We start from the raw sequence: 15,357 nt of genomic DNA on the forward strand, positions 1-15,357 counted from the left end.
CTCTAAGTATTGGTAGGAGATGTAAATACAAATTTAACTTTCCGGACAGCAAACTGCTAGAGACAGATTGCCAAGAGCGTGCCAGGAACATCCTCTGACCTGATGCAGTTCAGGACAGCCAGTTGTTCAAAAAGAGTGAGTTTGAAAAGCTGCACCAGGCTGCATCTACCAATGGGTTTGTTCTTAAGAGGTCTGGGCATTTCTGAACAGCACAGAAAAGTAGGGCTTATTAAAAGGACACGGCCTCCAAGTTCAGCAATGGTTTTCTGGTTTGCAATGGGTATTTTGAAGGCCACAAGAAGGGGATTAGAAGGGTTTTAGAGGAACCCATACCTGAGCCTCCAGCTGCAAAAGAAACCAGAGTGCAGGCCGGCATGTACCAAAGCAGTACATGTTATTAAACATTTACTAGCCTTTAAAGCCCTGCTTTGCTAGAATAACTGGCTGGAGCGCATGTTTCTGTGTACATGAGAAAAACCTCACTGCAGGATACAAGTGAAACAACACTTAACACAATAACCTCTCTTCCACCGAAACCGCACCGCGCCGCGTTAATCCACTGCTACAATCAGGACTGTAAATCTTCCAAGTACAAAGGGTCAAAGCCACAGTTTCCAGCTAAAACTTGCCTCTCTATGCTGCTGTTCTCTGAGATCCACTGATGACATGATGCAAGCATAGCTGCGCTTTTATATTAAGGGCAGTTTCTCCTCTGTGCTTGGAGATACTACATCTTTGCTTTGGAGGAGAAACGTTACTCAAGGATCTCCCACCAGCAAGCCAAGCTTGGGTCACCTCTGAATTTGCGGATATTTCTAAATCTGCGGCATGCTGGATTTCAGCATCTAGATACAGAGTTGCCTGCTAGAAGGAATCATTCTTCCAGCACTAAAGCCTCCTCGCGACGCCGTTATCGCTTTCATTGACAGCACGTGACTCCGGAGGCTGAAAACGTGGATGCACTGAACAGACAATTGCAGGCCAAGACCACAATGGCAGATGGGCCTCTAGCCCAGGAACACTGCCAAGTTTGTGCTTATAGGGTTTAAATATAAAATACGTTCTTGGGCTGCAGACCCGAGTGGCACGTAGCATGCAATTAGAGGCTATTTTAGAAAAGGAGATGTAAACAAAGAGGTTTTTTACTTTCCCCTAACAGATGAATAAACACATATAGGAAAATTAATATAGAAGCCGATTGTAGTCTAGCTAGATGGCAGAGCCCTCCGTAATCCACCTGATGCTAGAGATCAGCGGCGGTCAGTTAGAAACTTGAGTTTCATTCAACAGCTGCTTCTTAGTTTAGTGCTTTTCTCCAAGTTCCCCCCTTCCACCAAAAACAGCAGGGCCTTCGCCCTTGCAGGTATAGGGGCAAACAAGGATTTGGAAATGAACACCCTGAAACGGCCCAGTTTCGGTGAACGACTCCTGCATTGCGAGTATCTGGGGGCAGGCGGACAGCTTGTCTTTTCCCCTGCAGCCTGGGGCAAAGCTAGGGAACGCACAAACAAGCGAGAGAAACGTGAGGCCCTCGGGCAGGGAAAGATGTCCTGCGCGCGAGGGCAAGCCAACAGTACGGTTTTGGTATGAAAATTGCAGTTTATTTGAATACAGGGTAGCTGGGCACAATAGAAGGTTTCTAAGCAGCCTCTTCTCTGCCCCAAGGGTCCTCGGCTCTCGGCGACAACGGGCCCCAGCGTTACGCCAGCAGCATCGAGCCACAGGCACACAGCGGGAGTACGCGCTGTCCGGCTCTGTCAGCTTCGGTGTATTTTTATAAAGCTCCAGAATAGCTGTTTCAAGGCTCATTTAGATCAGTGTCCCAGGCACGCTGCCGAACATTAAAAATAACTAGATCCCTCCCTGCACAAACCCAGCCCGCGGGTAAGAGCGAACACGCCTGCGTCCAGCCGAAAGGAAAGCTCAGGTTTGCAGAGCTAGGAGCAACGTGCTCTGAGGTCAGGACTAGCTGCGATATGTTTTGGAAGGGGGAAAATAAGGATAGCATTGCTCTGCAAGCTCGCTGCACGCGAACAAGAGGGCTCAACCATTGCAAGGCACGAGCTCCTGCTGGTGCTTGCAGGACGCCCATCTCACGTGGGCAGAAACAGTCCTTTTGGTTTTGCTTTGTGCAACAGATCCTGGCCCCAGCGAGGGTACTACGGCCACAGAAAAGACCGCAATTTGCCTAGCTCCAGGTCCGCAAGCCAGGATAGCTTATCACTAAGCTCAGCATCTATTCTACAACAGAGTTTAGCTCCATACTTGTTCTTTGGTAGAAATGCGCCTTGTGCTCCTACCTAGCGCACAGACGGTAGGGTTAGCTTCCCTCCCCCCACCGTCCATGGCTTTTAGATTACTGAAAATTTGGAATTATGTAAAAGACAGATGGTAAATACCGGCCCTGACCACACTCCTCAGCAGAGGAATGAAAGAGCCAGGACCAGATTTGCATCATGTGGCAGATATTACTGGTGTGCTCTGTCCTCCTCTTTTACTAGACAGGGTTGATCTTCAAAGCATGTCTCCCTCTGAATTTTTATTAGCAGAAAGGGCTCTTGATACACACACAACTTTCACATTTAGAGAGCCTGCGAAATACCCCGTTTCCCGAGAACTACTCTACTCATAACCAAACCCCAGTGTCCTGCCTAGCCCCTCCTGTTTGTCACCCCCCACAAGCTGGGGGCCACACAGCTGACACACAAGGAGTCATTGTGCTTCACGGAGAGCAGCAGATACCTAAAACTACTTAGGGTGGGACAATTCTTCTTCCCACTGCCGACAGCCCCCCCACCCAGAGAAGTCCCCTGACACACCAACTGCCAAGGCAGGGCCAGGAGCAGAGCTGCGGCTCTCCGGCACCGCTGTCGTTCCAGTCTGCATCCTCTCCCCCCAGTCCTGCCAGCTCCTGCTCCCAAGAGCCAGTCAGACAACTACACCTTGCCCTGAAATTTTTTTTTTTTTTTTTTTTAAAGAGACCCATGACACATTCTTGCTGGGAAATATTAGCAGCAGCCTTCTGAAACAAGTCAGGAAAGGAGAGGAAAAAGGATCCAGAGGCTGCGCATGCCCAGCATTTGGTTTCTGCTGCCTCATTCCCATCCACAGCAGCCCCACTACAGAGCTGCCCAGACACCTCCAAGGCTGCACATCTCCTGCTGTGCACAGACCCCCCTGCCTCCACCCCAAGGTCTACGATCACTTCTGGCCTCTGCATACTAGAGGGCTGTCTGTTTTCCGGCAATTCACACAGCAGCACGAGTGTAGGAGGCTACTGTAACGGGGCAGAGGGTCTGAAGTTGAACTCTGGCTCTAGGGCAGCGTGAAGGAGGGATGGATTTCTGTCAATAGCCAAGAACCAAAGCAGTTTCATGGAGAACGTGGCAAAGAATTAAGGAGGATTACAGAAGTGGAAGATGCAGTGATGTAGACAGGATGGGTGGGGAGTTACTAGGTTTTGAAATACTCGGAGCCTTTCCAAGTAGTGCTGTTGTTACTGCCCAGCACCATTGAGCAGGTGGGGAAGGGAGAGACACCTAGAAGCACAGAAGAAACCAGAGAAATCTCTGGATGCTTCAGCCAAGTCACAGTAGAATAAGTCACTCAGGTTTAGCTCCATTTTAAGAGCTCCTGAGCAAACAGCAAAGCTTAATAAAGGGCTACCGCAGCCATGACTTTGAAGCATGGCTTCAAAGCCATGTGGACTTTGAAGCAAGTGGCCAAAGGTTGTCTCAGGTCTGTTCACGCTGCAGGTTATGCGCACTTCTGACCACCCAGAGGTGCCACTAGCCTCCTAACACCTCTACAGCATCATTAAAGTAAAGGAGCCAGAAGGCCACAGGTTACGTTAGACTGATTTGTGTTAGATTTCCCAGCATTAAACAGGTACATCCAAGGTGGATCCGCAGCTTTTTGGGGACAGTTTCGGAGTCCAGCTGCCCCCACAGCAGCACTGCAGTGTTTTCTCATAGAAGGCACTTGGATACTGTGGCAGCAACAAGTGTTAAACCTGGAATTAATTCTGTGGTTTAAAAAGGCTTGTAAACAAGTCTGTGTTCCCTCAAGTTTAAACACCAAGACCTAGCATTAGGAGAGCATGTCTGGAAAGGAAGATGAAAAAAGTAATAAAAACCTTAAATTGAAAATAAAGGCCTTATATGGAGCATGAAGGGCTAGTTTAGGATTACAGCTTTCCATAGCATTAAAATGCCTGTTTAGAAATACCGTCAAAGTTGCATGTTTTACACGGTTACAGTTTGCCAAGCCAGGGGTGTAGGGCTTCGCCAACGCACCCAGGAAAGGTTCATCAAGCAGCCCTGGCCATTTCAGAGGACAAAAGTGAGGCCGTTCCCCTTGCTGCTGTAGGAACAATGGGGACAGGGAAGGACACCAAACCACAGCATGGAAGAGAGCACCTGAAGAGTTACTCATTTAGCAGCAGTAATTGAGGAAAATGTTGTTGTTCAGGTTGGCCAGGCTTTGAAGCTGCCCGATTCAGGAACGGGCTGCAAGACTCTGGTATGTGAAAACCCTTGTCTAGCCCCGAAATCCCTGTGAGTGAAGTTATGACTTCGCTCTGAGATTTAGCTTTAGTTGCTTTAATTGTCCAGCTCACCATGTAAAGCTGTGCACACTGGTGCTTGCAGTCCCACAGCCACCTGCTGCCATCATCTCATTACAGTGCAAAATACTTGAGCAAGGCTTTTCCCAGCCAGTCCCACGCCAGTCATTATCTTACTTTGTTTCACCAGCGCTTAGTCATTCTCTCACTTGGTGCAAGCAATGTGAACTCCCACGTGAACGGTTCTGCACCGTCGGTGCAGGAGCGCTGCCTCGAATGCAGACACCCAGATGAGACTGAGCCATTAAATATCCACAAACCTGCAACTCTCCAAACTCAGAGGCCTCTGCAGCTTCTAGGCACGTTTCTGCCCTGCTTAGGACCAGCTTGAGACCACTCAAGACCCCACCTGCCAGCAGAAAAGGCTACATATACAACCTCTATCTGCTTTTAACCCCCAAGAGCCACCAGAGTAGCACAAGTGAAAAACTGCCTCCAAGCTAGGAAAGAGTTTGGTACCAAATCTAGCATGTGGGCAGAGTACCCTGTACATCTCCCAGTATAGGGGTGTGTAGAGCTTCAAAGCAGACTTTAGAGGCAGGTTGCTTTAAAGGAAAAGTTTTTTGTGGCTGTTTGTGCAGGTTTAGTTTCCAAAGACTGCTAGTTTCAGGTGCGTTTTTAACCAGGCCCAGGTGCCACACATACCAAAGCATGCTAGAGGCTGTTACACTGCTGTCTACACTGCACATCAGTACGCAGAGGTCTGCAGAACTCCTGAACAGATGGAAACCTCCGGCTAATGGGAAATAACTTGTTTCCCAGTAGCAGGGTGTCACAGCAAGCCACAAGAAGGGAGGTATTTAGCCATCTCGCCATTATCAAGACGTGCAGTTTGCAATACAGGCACAAGTCTGGCAGATCTGTTCACAGCCCAGCTTTGTAGGGAAGCTGATAGCTTGAATGGCAGTCAAGCGGCACCCCGACGATCAGATTGCCTGCTCCTCAAAGCTTACTGACTAGCGAGTAAAACCCCCTGCCAGAGACCCACACTCACCTGAAGAAGCCCTTGCAGCCTTCGCAGGTCATCGCGTTGAAGTGAAAACCAGTGGCTCTGTCCCCGCAGACACCACAGATACGGGGCACGTTCCTGTCAAACTCACCGGCTGGGTCGGGAAGCGATGTGCTAGCCGCTACAGTCTCCATATCTGTGAGAGCAGAGCGGGAAAAGAGAAAGCTGGGCACCTATTTATATCTGTCACAGCTTTACAAAAAGCAAATTAGATGCAAAAAGGTTTTTTTTCCCCCCTCTTGGATTCAGTGTGACCAGGCAAGACAAGCTTCTACTTTCCTCTGGCTCTGCACACTAACACCATAAAGCAGGGTCTAGCTACTTTATACTGAGCACGCACATTTTGCTCAACTACCAAGCGAACGCATTGCTGATCCCCCTCTTCCCATACGCACAGCCATATGAATGCACCTTGGAACGCTCTCACATTATTTTGCTCTGCTTCACTGAAAAGAGTCCTGTAGCCAACTCAGAACCTCTATCTCCTTCCCCCCCACGCTCCTTTGTGGTCATTTCTAAAAAGCCTTGAAGGCACCAGAATTCACCCAGATCGAAGCAGTGCAACCACAGGGAAAGAGGTCATGCCGCCCATCAGCTCGAGCAAAGTTTCCCTTGTGCACCAACAGGAAGTGACACTAACACACTCATGTCAGCTCCTGTAAGTGAGAAAAATCCCAAATGCAAATCAATCGAGTATTGTTTAGCAGGGACATAAACAAGCGAGGACGGAAATAGGGCTTCCACTGAGGATTATGTGCAACGTAGCTGAGAAGCAATATATTGAAGTGAAGCCTTTAATAGACTCTTCCTGGCTTACAATATCCACTGACAGAAATCTATCTGCTATTAGAAAGACTGAGTCTCTGAAGCCACCAAGAAAACAAAAGTTAGAGGCTTTCATGGTACCAAGTCTTGGTAAAGACCACACAGACTGTTTTCAGATAGTGCCCCAGTAGTTAGATAGGGATGATTGTTTCTAGGTCGATTTACCCAGTGAGTTCTTAGTGTGCTGTAGTTTCCCTGTACACAGGACAGTTTCTTTGTGCATCTCAGGATGAAAGATTTGAGTTGATACTTTCAAGCAAGCAATTTTTTTTTTTTTTTAAATATGATGGTTAAGCATTTCCTCAAGAGGCACTGCAGATCGCTGCCGTCTGTCTCAGTCTAGCCTGCTTTTGAAAGGCTATTAGCTAATATACTGGAATTGTCCTGTATAAAACACTATTAGCTGCTCACTTACTCTAGACAAGCAACCATTAGGTCAAAGAAAAACAAATACAATGAGTTCAGAGAAAAGCAGACCAACTCTTAAAATTTAGGTCTCAGTACAAATCTGCCAGACTGTTGTTGTCCAATCCCAATAACATCTGGGCTCCTCTCAATCCCCTGCTGGCAGAGAGGCGCTTTGCACAGCACCTGGAGCTTGCACACGGTGCCCAATCACTCTATAGCAGGCAAAGAGGACAAGGAAGATTTTCCCAGAGTACCTGCGGTAACCTAGCTTCCAAAGCAACTCCAGATCCTCAGGAGCTTGGAGTTTCCCTGAGGGCCAGCAAGCTTTAGGCTCAGATTACTTCTTGCATATGGAGCTTAAGACATCCAAAAAGTTTAATCCACTCACACACATGCAAAGAAGCTGTTCAGGGCTGGACGCTTATCAGTTCCTAGTTTTATAAGCGTGTCTGCCTTGACATTTAGCACAGCCAGTGCTAGGAGTCCTAGACCGCTACGCTGTTTGCGAAAAGCCCCCAATCCCAAGGAGAGTATCCTTTGGGCAGAGAAGGTTATTTTTACCTGTATCTTGAAGATAAGCCATGTTCTGCTGGTGTGTTTCCCAGGAGCTCTGGAGTTGGGACATGGAGCCACCTGCAAACAGAGACATATGTGACAACGTCTGAAACAGCTCAAAAATTTTGAGGTCGGTGAGTCAGAGACCATCTGACTGCACACCCAGGGCACAGTTTGCTTCAGCCCTGGTGAGATGCAAGCAACACGTGCTGAGCAGGGTTGCTGCAATCTCAAAATAACCTGTCTCCCCCCCCCCTCCACTGCCTGGGTACCACTTGTCTGGTTCCCACAACTCCTCCTGCCCGCAGGTTAGGGAGGTGATATCGCAACGTCCAGCCACCCGCCGCGTGCCTGCTGTGGGCGCATTGCTAGGGGAGCTAGAAGAACGCGTCAGTGAACGCGGCGCCTACCTTCTGCGAGAGCAAGGGCACAGGAAGGAAAGACGACAGGGAGAGACATACAGCTCATTCCTTTAACCTCAAGTAATATTTTCCTATAAATTTAAATTTCACAATTCAGCCTGTCAAGCGTTCAATAGTGTGAGACCTGCCACCTTGCGTGGGATGGCATCAAGCAGAGCTGAATGGCTGCTATAACGCCGCTCCTCGTTCAGCTGAGCATATACACTCAAAGTCAATGGGATCATTGCAACACTGAAAGCTGAATACCTGGAGTTTTTCCTCCCTTCTCATGTCATTTTGTTCCTTCAGCAACTCTGCTCACAGATGAGGAGCGGCACACTGGCACCGGGCTATTGCAGCACTGGGCTAGAGCCAGGAAAAAGTTTTGTTAAGATGCTCTGCCTTCCCCAATCCTCTCTTCCCGGCCCTTGGGGTGCTGCCTGCTTTGCCACCGAGGACCATGCATGAAGATGCCCTTACCTCCAGCTACTTCACATGGGGCAGGATGGGAAAAGCAGGTGCTGACCATGACCAGTCAAGCTGCCAGCCACTGGGAGAGCTCATTTCTACCTGCCCAGGGCAGGTGCTTATCACACCTATTTTTGCCAGCTCTCAATCAAAAAGCTAAAAGATTTGGTCACTGAGGTTCATAAGTTGGTGCCAGACTCAATTCCCACAGGGATGATGCCGCCGCTTCGACCTGCCTCTGACTTCTTGGAAAACGTTACTCAGCCCCGTAATGGAAGTGACGTCTGTGCGGGGTGGAGCGCTCACGGGAGTTTCCCTCCACCCCCGTGAAAGGTCGCTCATTCATCACACTGACATTTAGCCTTCACCTCTTGGAAGAGGCAAAAGCGTTTGCGTTTGGATTGCTGACCTCTGCTGAGCAGGCATCAAGAAGGTCAAACCAGTTTTGCAGTTGGTTATAGCAGAGCTGCAGCGACCTGAGTTTTGCCCCAGTAAAGCCCCATGGCTGGCTCCGCACAGCTGTGCTTTGCTCGATCTAAGGTTTCACATCAACTTATTCCCAATGTACTGAATCCACAAAGTGGTCAGAGAATTTCAAGTTTCAGATGATCCATCCTGATTTGGATCAAGTTGTCACTGCAGCAAAGCTAGTAAAGCCACAACGCACTGGCAGGGACCGCCTCGTAATCGTAATTAACAGTTGGAGCCCTCCGCTGGGATGCGGCCAGATGAAGTAGCAATCCAGAAGCTGCTTCAGTCAAGATGAAACACGTGGGAAAACCTCACCTGCCCAGCCTGAACGAGACCCTGAGGGGGAAGAACAGTTTGGTACAAGTAAACCAGCTCTGTTTGCTATGCAAAGAGTTGCAGCTGCTAGCTGTCCTCCAGCCTTCCTTTTGAGCAGCTGCTACAGCCAGGGTTGCGATAGACCCACTTGCAGGTAGAAAAGCAAGAGCCCACATACCCCAGCAGAGACAGCCTGGGAAGGAGGATGCATGCAGCAAGCTGGAGACAAAAGCCCATCCTGTTTCCACCTCTGTCTTACCCAGACGAGGGACTCGCTGCTGCTGGCCAGGCATGCCAGAAAGACCCAGCCCAAGGTTGTGCAATGCCTTCTCTGCAGAGAAGGACCTGGGAGTCCTGGTGGACAACAAGTCAAGCATGAGCCAGCAACGTGCCCTTGTCACCAAGAAGGCCAATGGTCTCCTGGGCTGCATGAGGCAGAGTGTTGCCAGCAGGTTGAGGGAAGTGATCCTCGCCCTCTCCTCAGCCCTGAGGAGGCCTCATCTGGAGTACTGTGTCCAGTTCTGGGCTCCCCAGTACAAGAGACATGGCACTACTGGAGAGAGTCCAGTGGAGGGCTAAAGATGAGGGGACTGGAGCACCTCTTCTCTGAAGAAAGGAGAGAGCTAGGCCTGTTGAGCCTGGAGAAGAGAAGACTGAGAGGAGATCTCAATGTTTACAAGTATCTGAAGGGGGGGTGTCGAGAGGATGGGGCTGCTCTTCTCTGTGGTGCCCAGCAAGACAACAAGAGGCAACAGGCACAAACTGAACCACAGGCAGTTCCATCTGAACCTGAGGACAAACTTCTTTCCTGAGAGGGTGACAGAGCACTGGCACAGGTTGCCCAGAGAGGTAGTGGAGTCTCCTTCGCTGGAGAGATTCAAAACCCGTCTGGACATGATCCTGGGAAATATGCTCTAGAGGACCCTGCCTGAGCAGGGGGGTTGAACTAGATGATCTCCAGAGGTCCCTTCCAACCTTGGCCATTCTGTGATTCTGTGATTCCCCTCCACCGCAGCAGCGGTATGTTACAGCTGTTAGGCAGCTGGCCTCTCGCCTGTGTGCAAAGCACCAGAGACTGTCACTGCATATGCAGGACTTCCATCACTGCAACTGGGAGATGCATTAACACTGAGCATGGAAACAAGTTGGAAACAGCTCTGGCTTTGACCTCCAGCCCTTTCTGATGAACTAAACTCATAGAGAGGGACTGGGGGAGGCAGCAGCTTCCCCAAGCAGGTGGCAGGAGGCAAAGTACAGCCGCAGCCATGTGCTGCTGGCTGGCTGAGAGCCTGCATGAACAGGGGACAGGGCAACATTTAAAAGCTCTGGTTTAAAAAAAAAAGAGATTTAGGGAGAAGCTCAGAGCTGGGAAGCTAAAACATGCAGCTGTTAGAGGCTCAACATCTGCTAAAAGGGAAAAGCATCCTCTGGAGGAGGATCTCATTCCCCAGGCACAGCCCAACTTGCAGGAAACCCAGCAAGTTGCCCTGAAGAGCACTCTAAGTCATTGAAACTGCAACCCAGCAAGCCTGGGGCAGCCACATGAGCACAAGGACCTCCAGCCATGGGACACAGGAGGGATGCCTAGGCTATAGGCCAGCAAATGAGAACATGAAAAGTTTCCTGCTCACCCAGGGAATCAGACACTGTCTGCTCTTCTTCCTTTGCGCGGAGCCCAAAGGAGGATTGTTTGCTTTTAAGTCTGTATTAATCTCTGACTACCTTCAGAAGCCACCCACTCTTGTAGGGGGCATTTCATTAAAATGAGGAAAATATTTCATCACTTTCCTTTTTCTCTTGCTGACTTTAGTTGCAAAATTCACATGCGCAATTCTTCAAGACTTGGCAGAGGGGAAAAGGCTTCAAAGGACGATTGCTCATGCTAAAAGCCTTACTCACTCTTATTTAGTGGCTGCACAGTGGTGCTTTTCCTTCCCAGCATCACAGTACTGAAATGCTTGTTACTCCACTAGCAACAGCCAGAGCTAGGGCTAACACACCAGCTTCAACAAAAACAGAGCCAGAAGCCAGCTCTGAAGGCTGATGTATAAACCTCAGCATGGGAGATGGCCTGTGGCACTGCTGCTCAGCTCCAGTTTCTCAATACACAGAGCCAGCAATACCTTTTAACACTAACTCCCAGTATAAGGAAACCCTGTAGAGCACTTGCATATAACTGCCCGCAAGCAAGATTCAGCTTGCTACAGACAGCAGCCTTGAACTCAGGGAAAACAGAAGCCTGCAACACTCTGAAGGATAAGCAGCAGGGCAGAGGAATATGGGGCAGAAGTAGGGGTTTCTGGACATGCACAGTGGAGTCAGATCTCATCACATCATGCCCTGCACAGGTTTAGTTACACCTAGAAGCAAGACTGTGGCTTTGTCTGGCCAAGCCTTGAAAGCTAGCAAGAAAGGGACTTTGTATTTAACCAACTACTCCCAGAGGGTTGAGCCTTTGCCCAACCGAGATTTGGCAGAGAAACAAAGCTCAGGTGACCTTTTTCTTCAATTTTTTGGTTCAAAGCAAGCAGCTGACAGTTTCCCAGAAAACAAAACCCTCCTTTTAACTAATGTCACCTTTTGTCTTTGGTGTTGAGACAAACATTGTTAAACATTTTCAGGAGGCAGAAAATAAGCTGTTACATATTATGAAATTTGTCAAGTTCTCAATATCTTTGTTTCCCCATCAAAATGCATTTTTTGGTCAAATTTATCTGCCAGGCTAAACAAAGCTTCACCCACACAGCCTGAAAGGAACAGGCTGGTTTCCTGAAGTCAAAGTAAATCCTTACCCCTGACACTGCTCTGACTTGCTACTGATGACTCAGCTGAGTCCTGGAGAGACCCACTCACTTGCATGGGGGTTTTTCCATTTCCCTGGCTCACACACTGTTAATACCACTGTTGACACGTGAAAACACAACAATGCTCCATGCAGTCTCTTCAGAGCCTCTGGCAATTCGCTTGCATTTCAAGAGCCTTTTTCCAGCACAAGTCAAGCTATTCATAACATCTAGTTGTGGCACATGGGCAACCCCTTTCTCTATTAAGAAAGGCAATTAAATCATTTCCTTCTGTAGCTCCAGGGAGCCTTGTTATTCAACTGCTTTCCATGAGATTTATTAGACAGCTGATTGACAGCCTCTTGGGAAGGCAAAGCATTGCATCCACATGCACATGGGGAGCCCAGCGCCAGCCTGTGCGCAGAAGGTGGCTCTACATGTTGCATGTAGACAGATGCAGCAGGTTGGAGTCCTCTTAACACCATTCACCTCCATTTCCAGGTTGGAAGCATGTTTTTCCAACTTTCTGCAAGACCCAGAGTGACTGGGACCTTGTAAGAGCTGGGCAAGGACTTGTGTCAAACTGGCAGCGTCAGGAGACTGGCAGCTTTTTATTACCTGATGCAAGTCAGCTCATGCCACTGTTTCTGCCATTAATTTGATTAATGTAAAACCCTCCCAGAGCATCTGATGACCCCACACCAGGACTGGAGGCTCTTTCATGCCAGGCAACACACGTGTGACACTTCTTACCCCAAAGAGGCCAGACACTACCAGGCTGCAAATTTATGTCACTGCAATGAGACATCCAGAGGAGGGTCTGATGCTGCAGCTGTGTGACAACTGAAGGAGCTATAAATATTAGTTTCAAGAAGGTCAGAGAGACCTTAATTCCCACTACAAGGAGCAAAATGCTAATCTCATTACCTGTGAGGAATCAGGAACTTTTCAGGCTCTCTAAACACTTGATGAATGGAGCAAGCCCAAGGGCACATGGAACTCGATTACAGCTGCTCCAGCACTCCTCACTGACATAGTTAGGAGCAGACACCTGAACAGCCGCATCCTCCATGGCAAAGCTAGAAGAAAAGCACTGACAAAGCAAGTGTCTGCCCTCTGCACCATTGTGTCCTGACCCCTTTAATCTGGTGAACAGGGAAACTAGAGTGGGAAGAGAGATATACAGGATAGTCTCCAAATACTGGGGTCTCCATCCTTGGATCTGCCCATAGATCAGGGGTCATCAACATGGTGACACCTCCCTGAGCATCACCCTTCCCAACTCTTCTGGGAAGGAAGATCTCTCCCAAGGTTTTGGGGAGAAATTCAAACCTGCAGAGCAGCACCAGGAGACTGTGCAGGCATGCAGAAGCTGCCAAGCATGTAACCTTCTTGGTAGGCTGCAGAACATGTCCAGTCTCACTGATCCAATGATACAGTGACAAGGCCTTAAACACACACCCTGGGCAGGTCTAAGATCTTGAAGTGTCTCCTCTTGCCACACCTTGCACCCGCTGCAGACAGGAGTTGGCTTTGGAGTCCAAGCACAAACTGTAGCTGTCAGATACATCAATCTTGAGTGTCCTGATGGGAAGTGCCAGAGAAGCCTGTTTCACAGTATGCGAGAGGCCAAGAAAACAGGCGTATGGCAGGGACAAGGGACAGTCAGAGATGAGCATCTCCATGTAAGCTGTCAACAGCTTAACTAGCATGGAGAGGCAGAACAAGAACACCTAGCCATTTACAAGCTTTTACCACATTAGCCAACTATCTTTAAGATCTCACATGACAATTAGGCAACAAATCCTTACATGCAAAGGTAAAAGCAGAAAATATTTCTAAGTGCCATTCCCCTGAATTGAAGGAATGAAGTAAACAGATTTCCAGATTATGGCTTGGGCACAGCATCAAAAATACTTCCAACCAACTCTTTGCTGGCAAGCCGCTTTGTCATTTGAGCCACAAAAGCTGAACAGAACACTCCTTGCGGAAACCCATCCGAATCTACGAGCCAAGGAAGACACCATGAGCACTACATTAGCAGCTGCTGGCTTGCTTTCACATGCAATTTTTTTTTTTTTTTTTTTTATGTGAGCAGTGTCCTTTCTCAAACTCTCCTTCAATAAGAAAATTAAAGCAACTTTTCATGTGGCCTCTACTTTGACACGGATTGGTGGAGCTTCCTCTTTAGCATCACGGCCTTACAAGCCACAAGTGAGTATCTGTTGGTGTCATCTCAGCAGGCATGGAGGAAGTTGGAAAAGGATTTGTTTTGAGCCAGCCCCCCTTCGGCTTTGCGCTCATTCCCAGCTGAGGAGCCCCTCCTAAAGGGGCATCCTCTTTGGACCAACTTGACACAAGAGTCAGACACAGAGCCAGGTCTCAAGACAGCCTGCCATCTGGGATGAGCAAGCCTGGCTCACCCCACCCAGAGCAGAGGCCACTGGCTACTGATAAGAGTAATAACAGAGAGGAGCCCTCAATTACCACATTGCAGGAACACCCACAGACCCCAGCACAGAAGCCATCCCTGCCCTGAGGGGTGAACACAGTGGAGATGGCACAAAGCAGCCTGAAACACAACGAGCTTCAAGACTTTTAAAGGATTTGAAAGCATCATTGCAAAGGAGATGGAAAGCAGCATGCAATAGGAAGGGTGGAGCATCCTCTGGCACTGAGTTAGCAGCCAGAATGGGCTGCAATGGGCCCTGATCAACAGGCATGTGGGCTTCCTAAGCAGCCTTTTCAGTACAGCTCTGCTGATTGCTGGGAGCCTCATGCTCTCCAGTTCTGGAGAGCATCTTCCCATTTGAGATCCCATTCCTAGATTCATCTGGCACTCTGATTAAAATGGCTCATAATCCCCATGACCAAGGGGAAGAGTGGCATTAATAGAGACCCTCGTGAACAAGCATGACCCTAGATTGCCTGCAATGTCACTTTGGAGCAAAGGAGCTGTTGCATTTTAACATTTAGTAGCTACGACACTGCATCCATTTAGAGATTGCGTCCAAAGATTTCTAGAGTGAAAAAAAAATCAGTCAAAAAGCCTTTAGATACAAAAGAATTTCAAAGTGATGCTTTTTTTGGGAGAGAGAAAAAAGTCCCCAAGAACAAGCAGCAATGAGTCAGTACCTGACATCATGCTAAGCAACCCTAAAAGCTTTGTACTGTTTATGGTGTACACAAATATCAGCTATGATGTGAACTGCATCCTCTGCAATTTCAGTTTTCCAGGCAGTTTTGACTTTGTGCCAATTGAGCCAGAAACACTCCCACAGTGTGGAAGTCCCTAATCCCACTGACTCCAGTGTAAGCTGGTACGGGGACAGGAAGTGCTCTTGTCCCTTTGCAAGTCAGAGCAGCACTGGCATCCCCAGGGCTAACGTCTGGGGGCAGCAGGGTCCCCAGCTGGGTTTTGGAGCAAGGTGAGGCAGCCAGCATTCCTCCCTCATTAGGGCATGGCAGGGCCTTTTCCATCATGCCTGGGTCAGATCC

At 48.8% G+C, this 15,357-nt stretch overlaps 1 protein-coding gene across 2 annotated transcripts in view; it reads right to left on the reverse strand.

Moving 5' to 3' along the window:
- VDR (vitamin D receptor) overlaps positions 1-15,357 on the reverse strand; it is a 42,534-nt gene that overhangs the window by 13,449 nt on the left and 13,728 nt on the right. For both annotated transcript variants that reach the window (XM_068921351.1, XM_068921352.1), the window contains 2 exons: positions 7,428-7,499; positions 5,619-5,769 (listed from right to left, as the gene is read on the reverse strand). In XM_068921351.1, the coding sequence (XP_068777452.1) occupies positions 5,619-5,769; positions 7,428-7,491 (215 nt within the window). In that variant the 5' untranslated portion in view covers positions 7,492-7,499. The remainder of the gene's footprint in view (positions 1-5,618; positions 5,770-7,427; positions 7,500-15,357) is intronic.

Source organism: Struthio camelus, chromosome 28, assembly GCF_040807025.1.
Source record: "Struthio camelus isolate bStrCam1 chromosome 28, bStrCam1.hap1, whole genome shotgun sequence".
In the NCBI taxonomy this organism is placed as follows: Eukaryota; Metazoa; Chordata; class Aves; order Struthioniformes; family Struthionidae; genus Struthio; species Struthio camelus.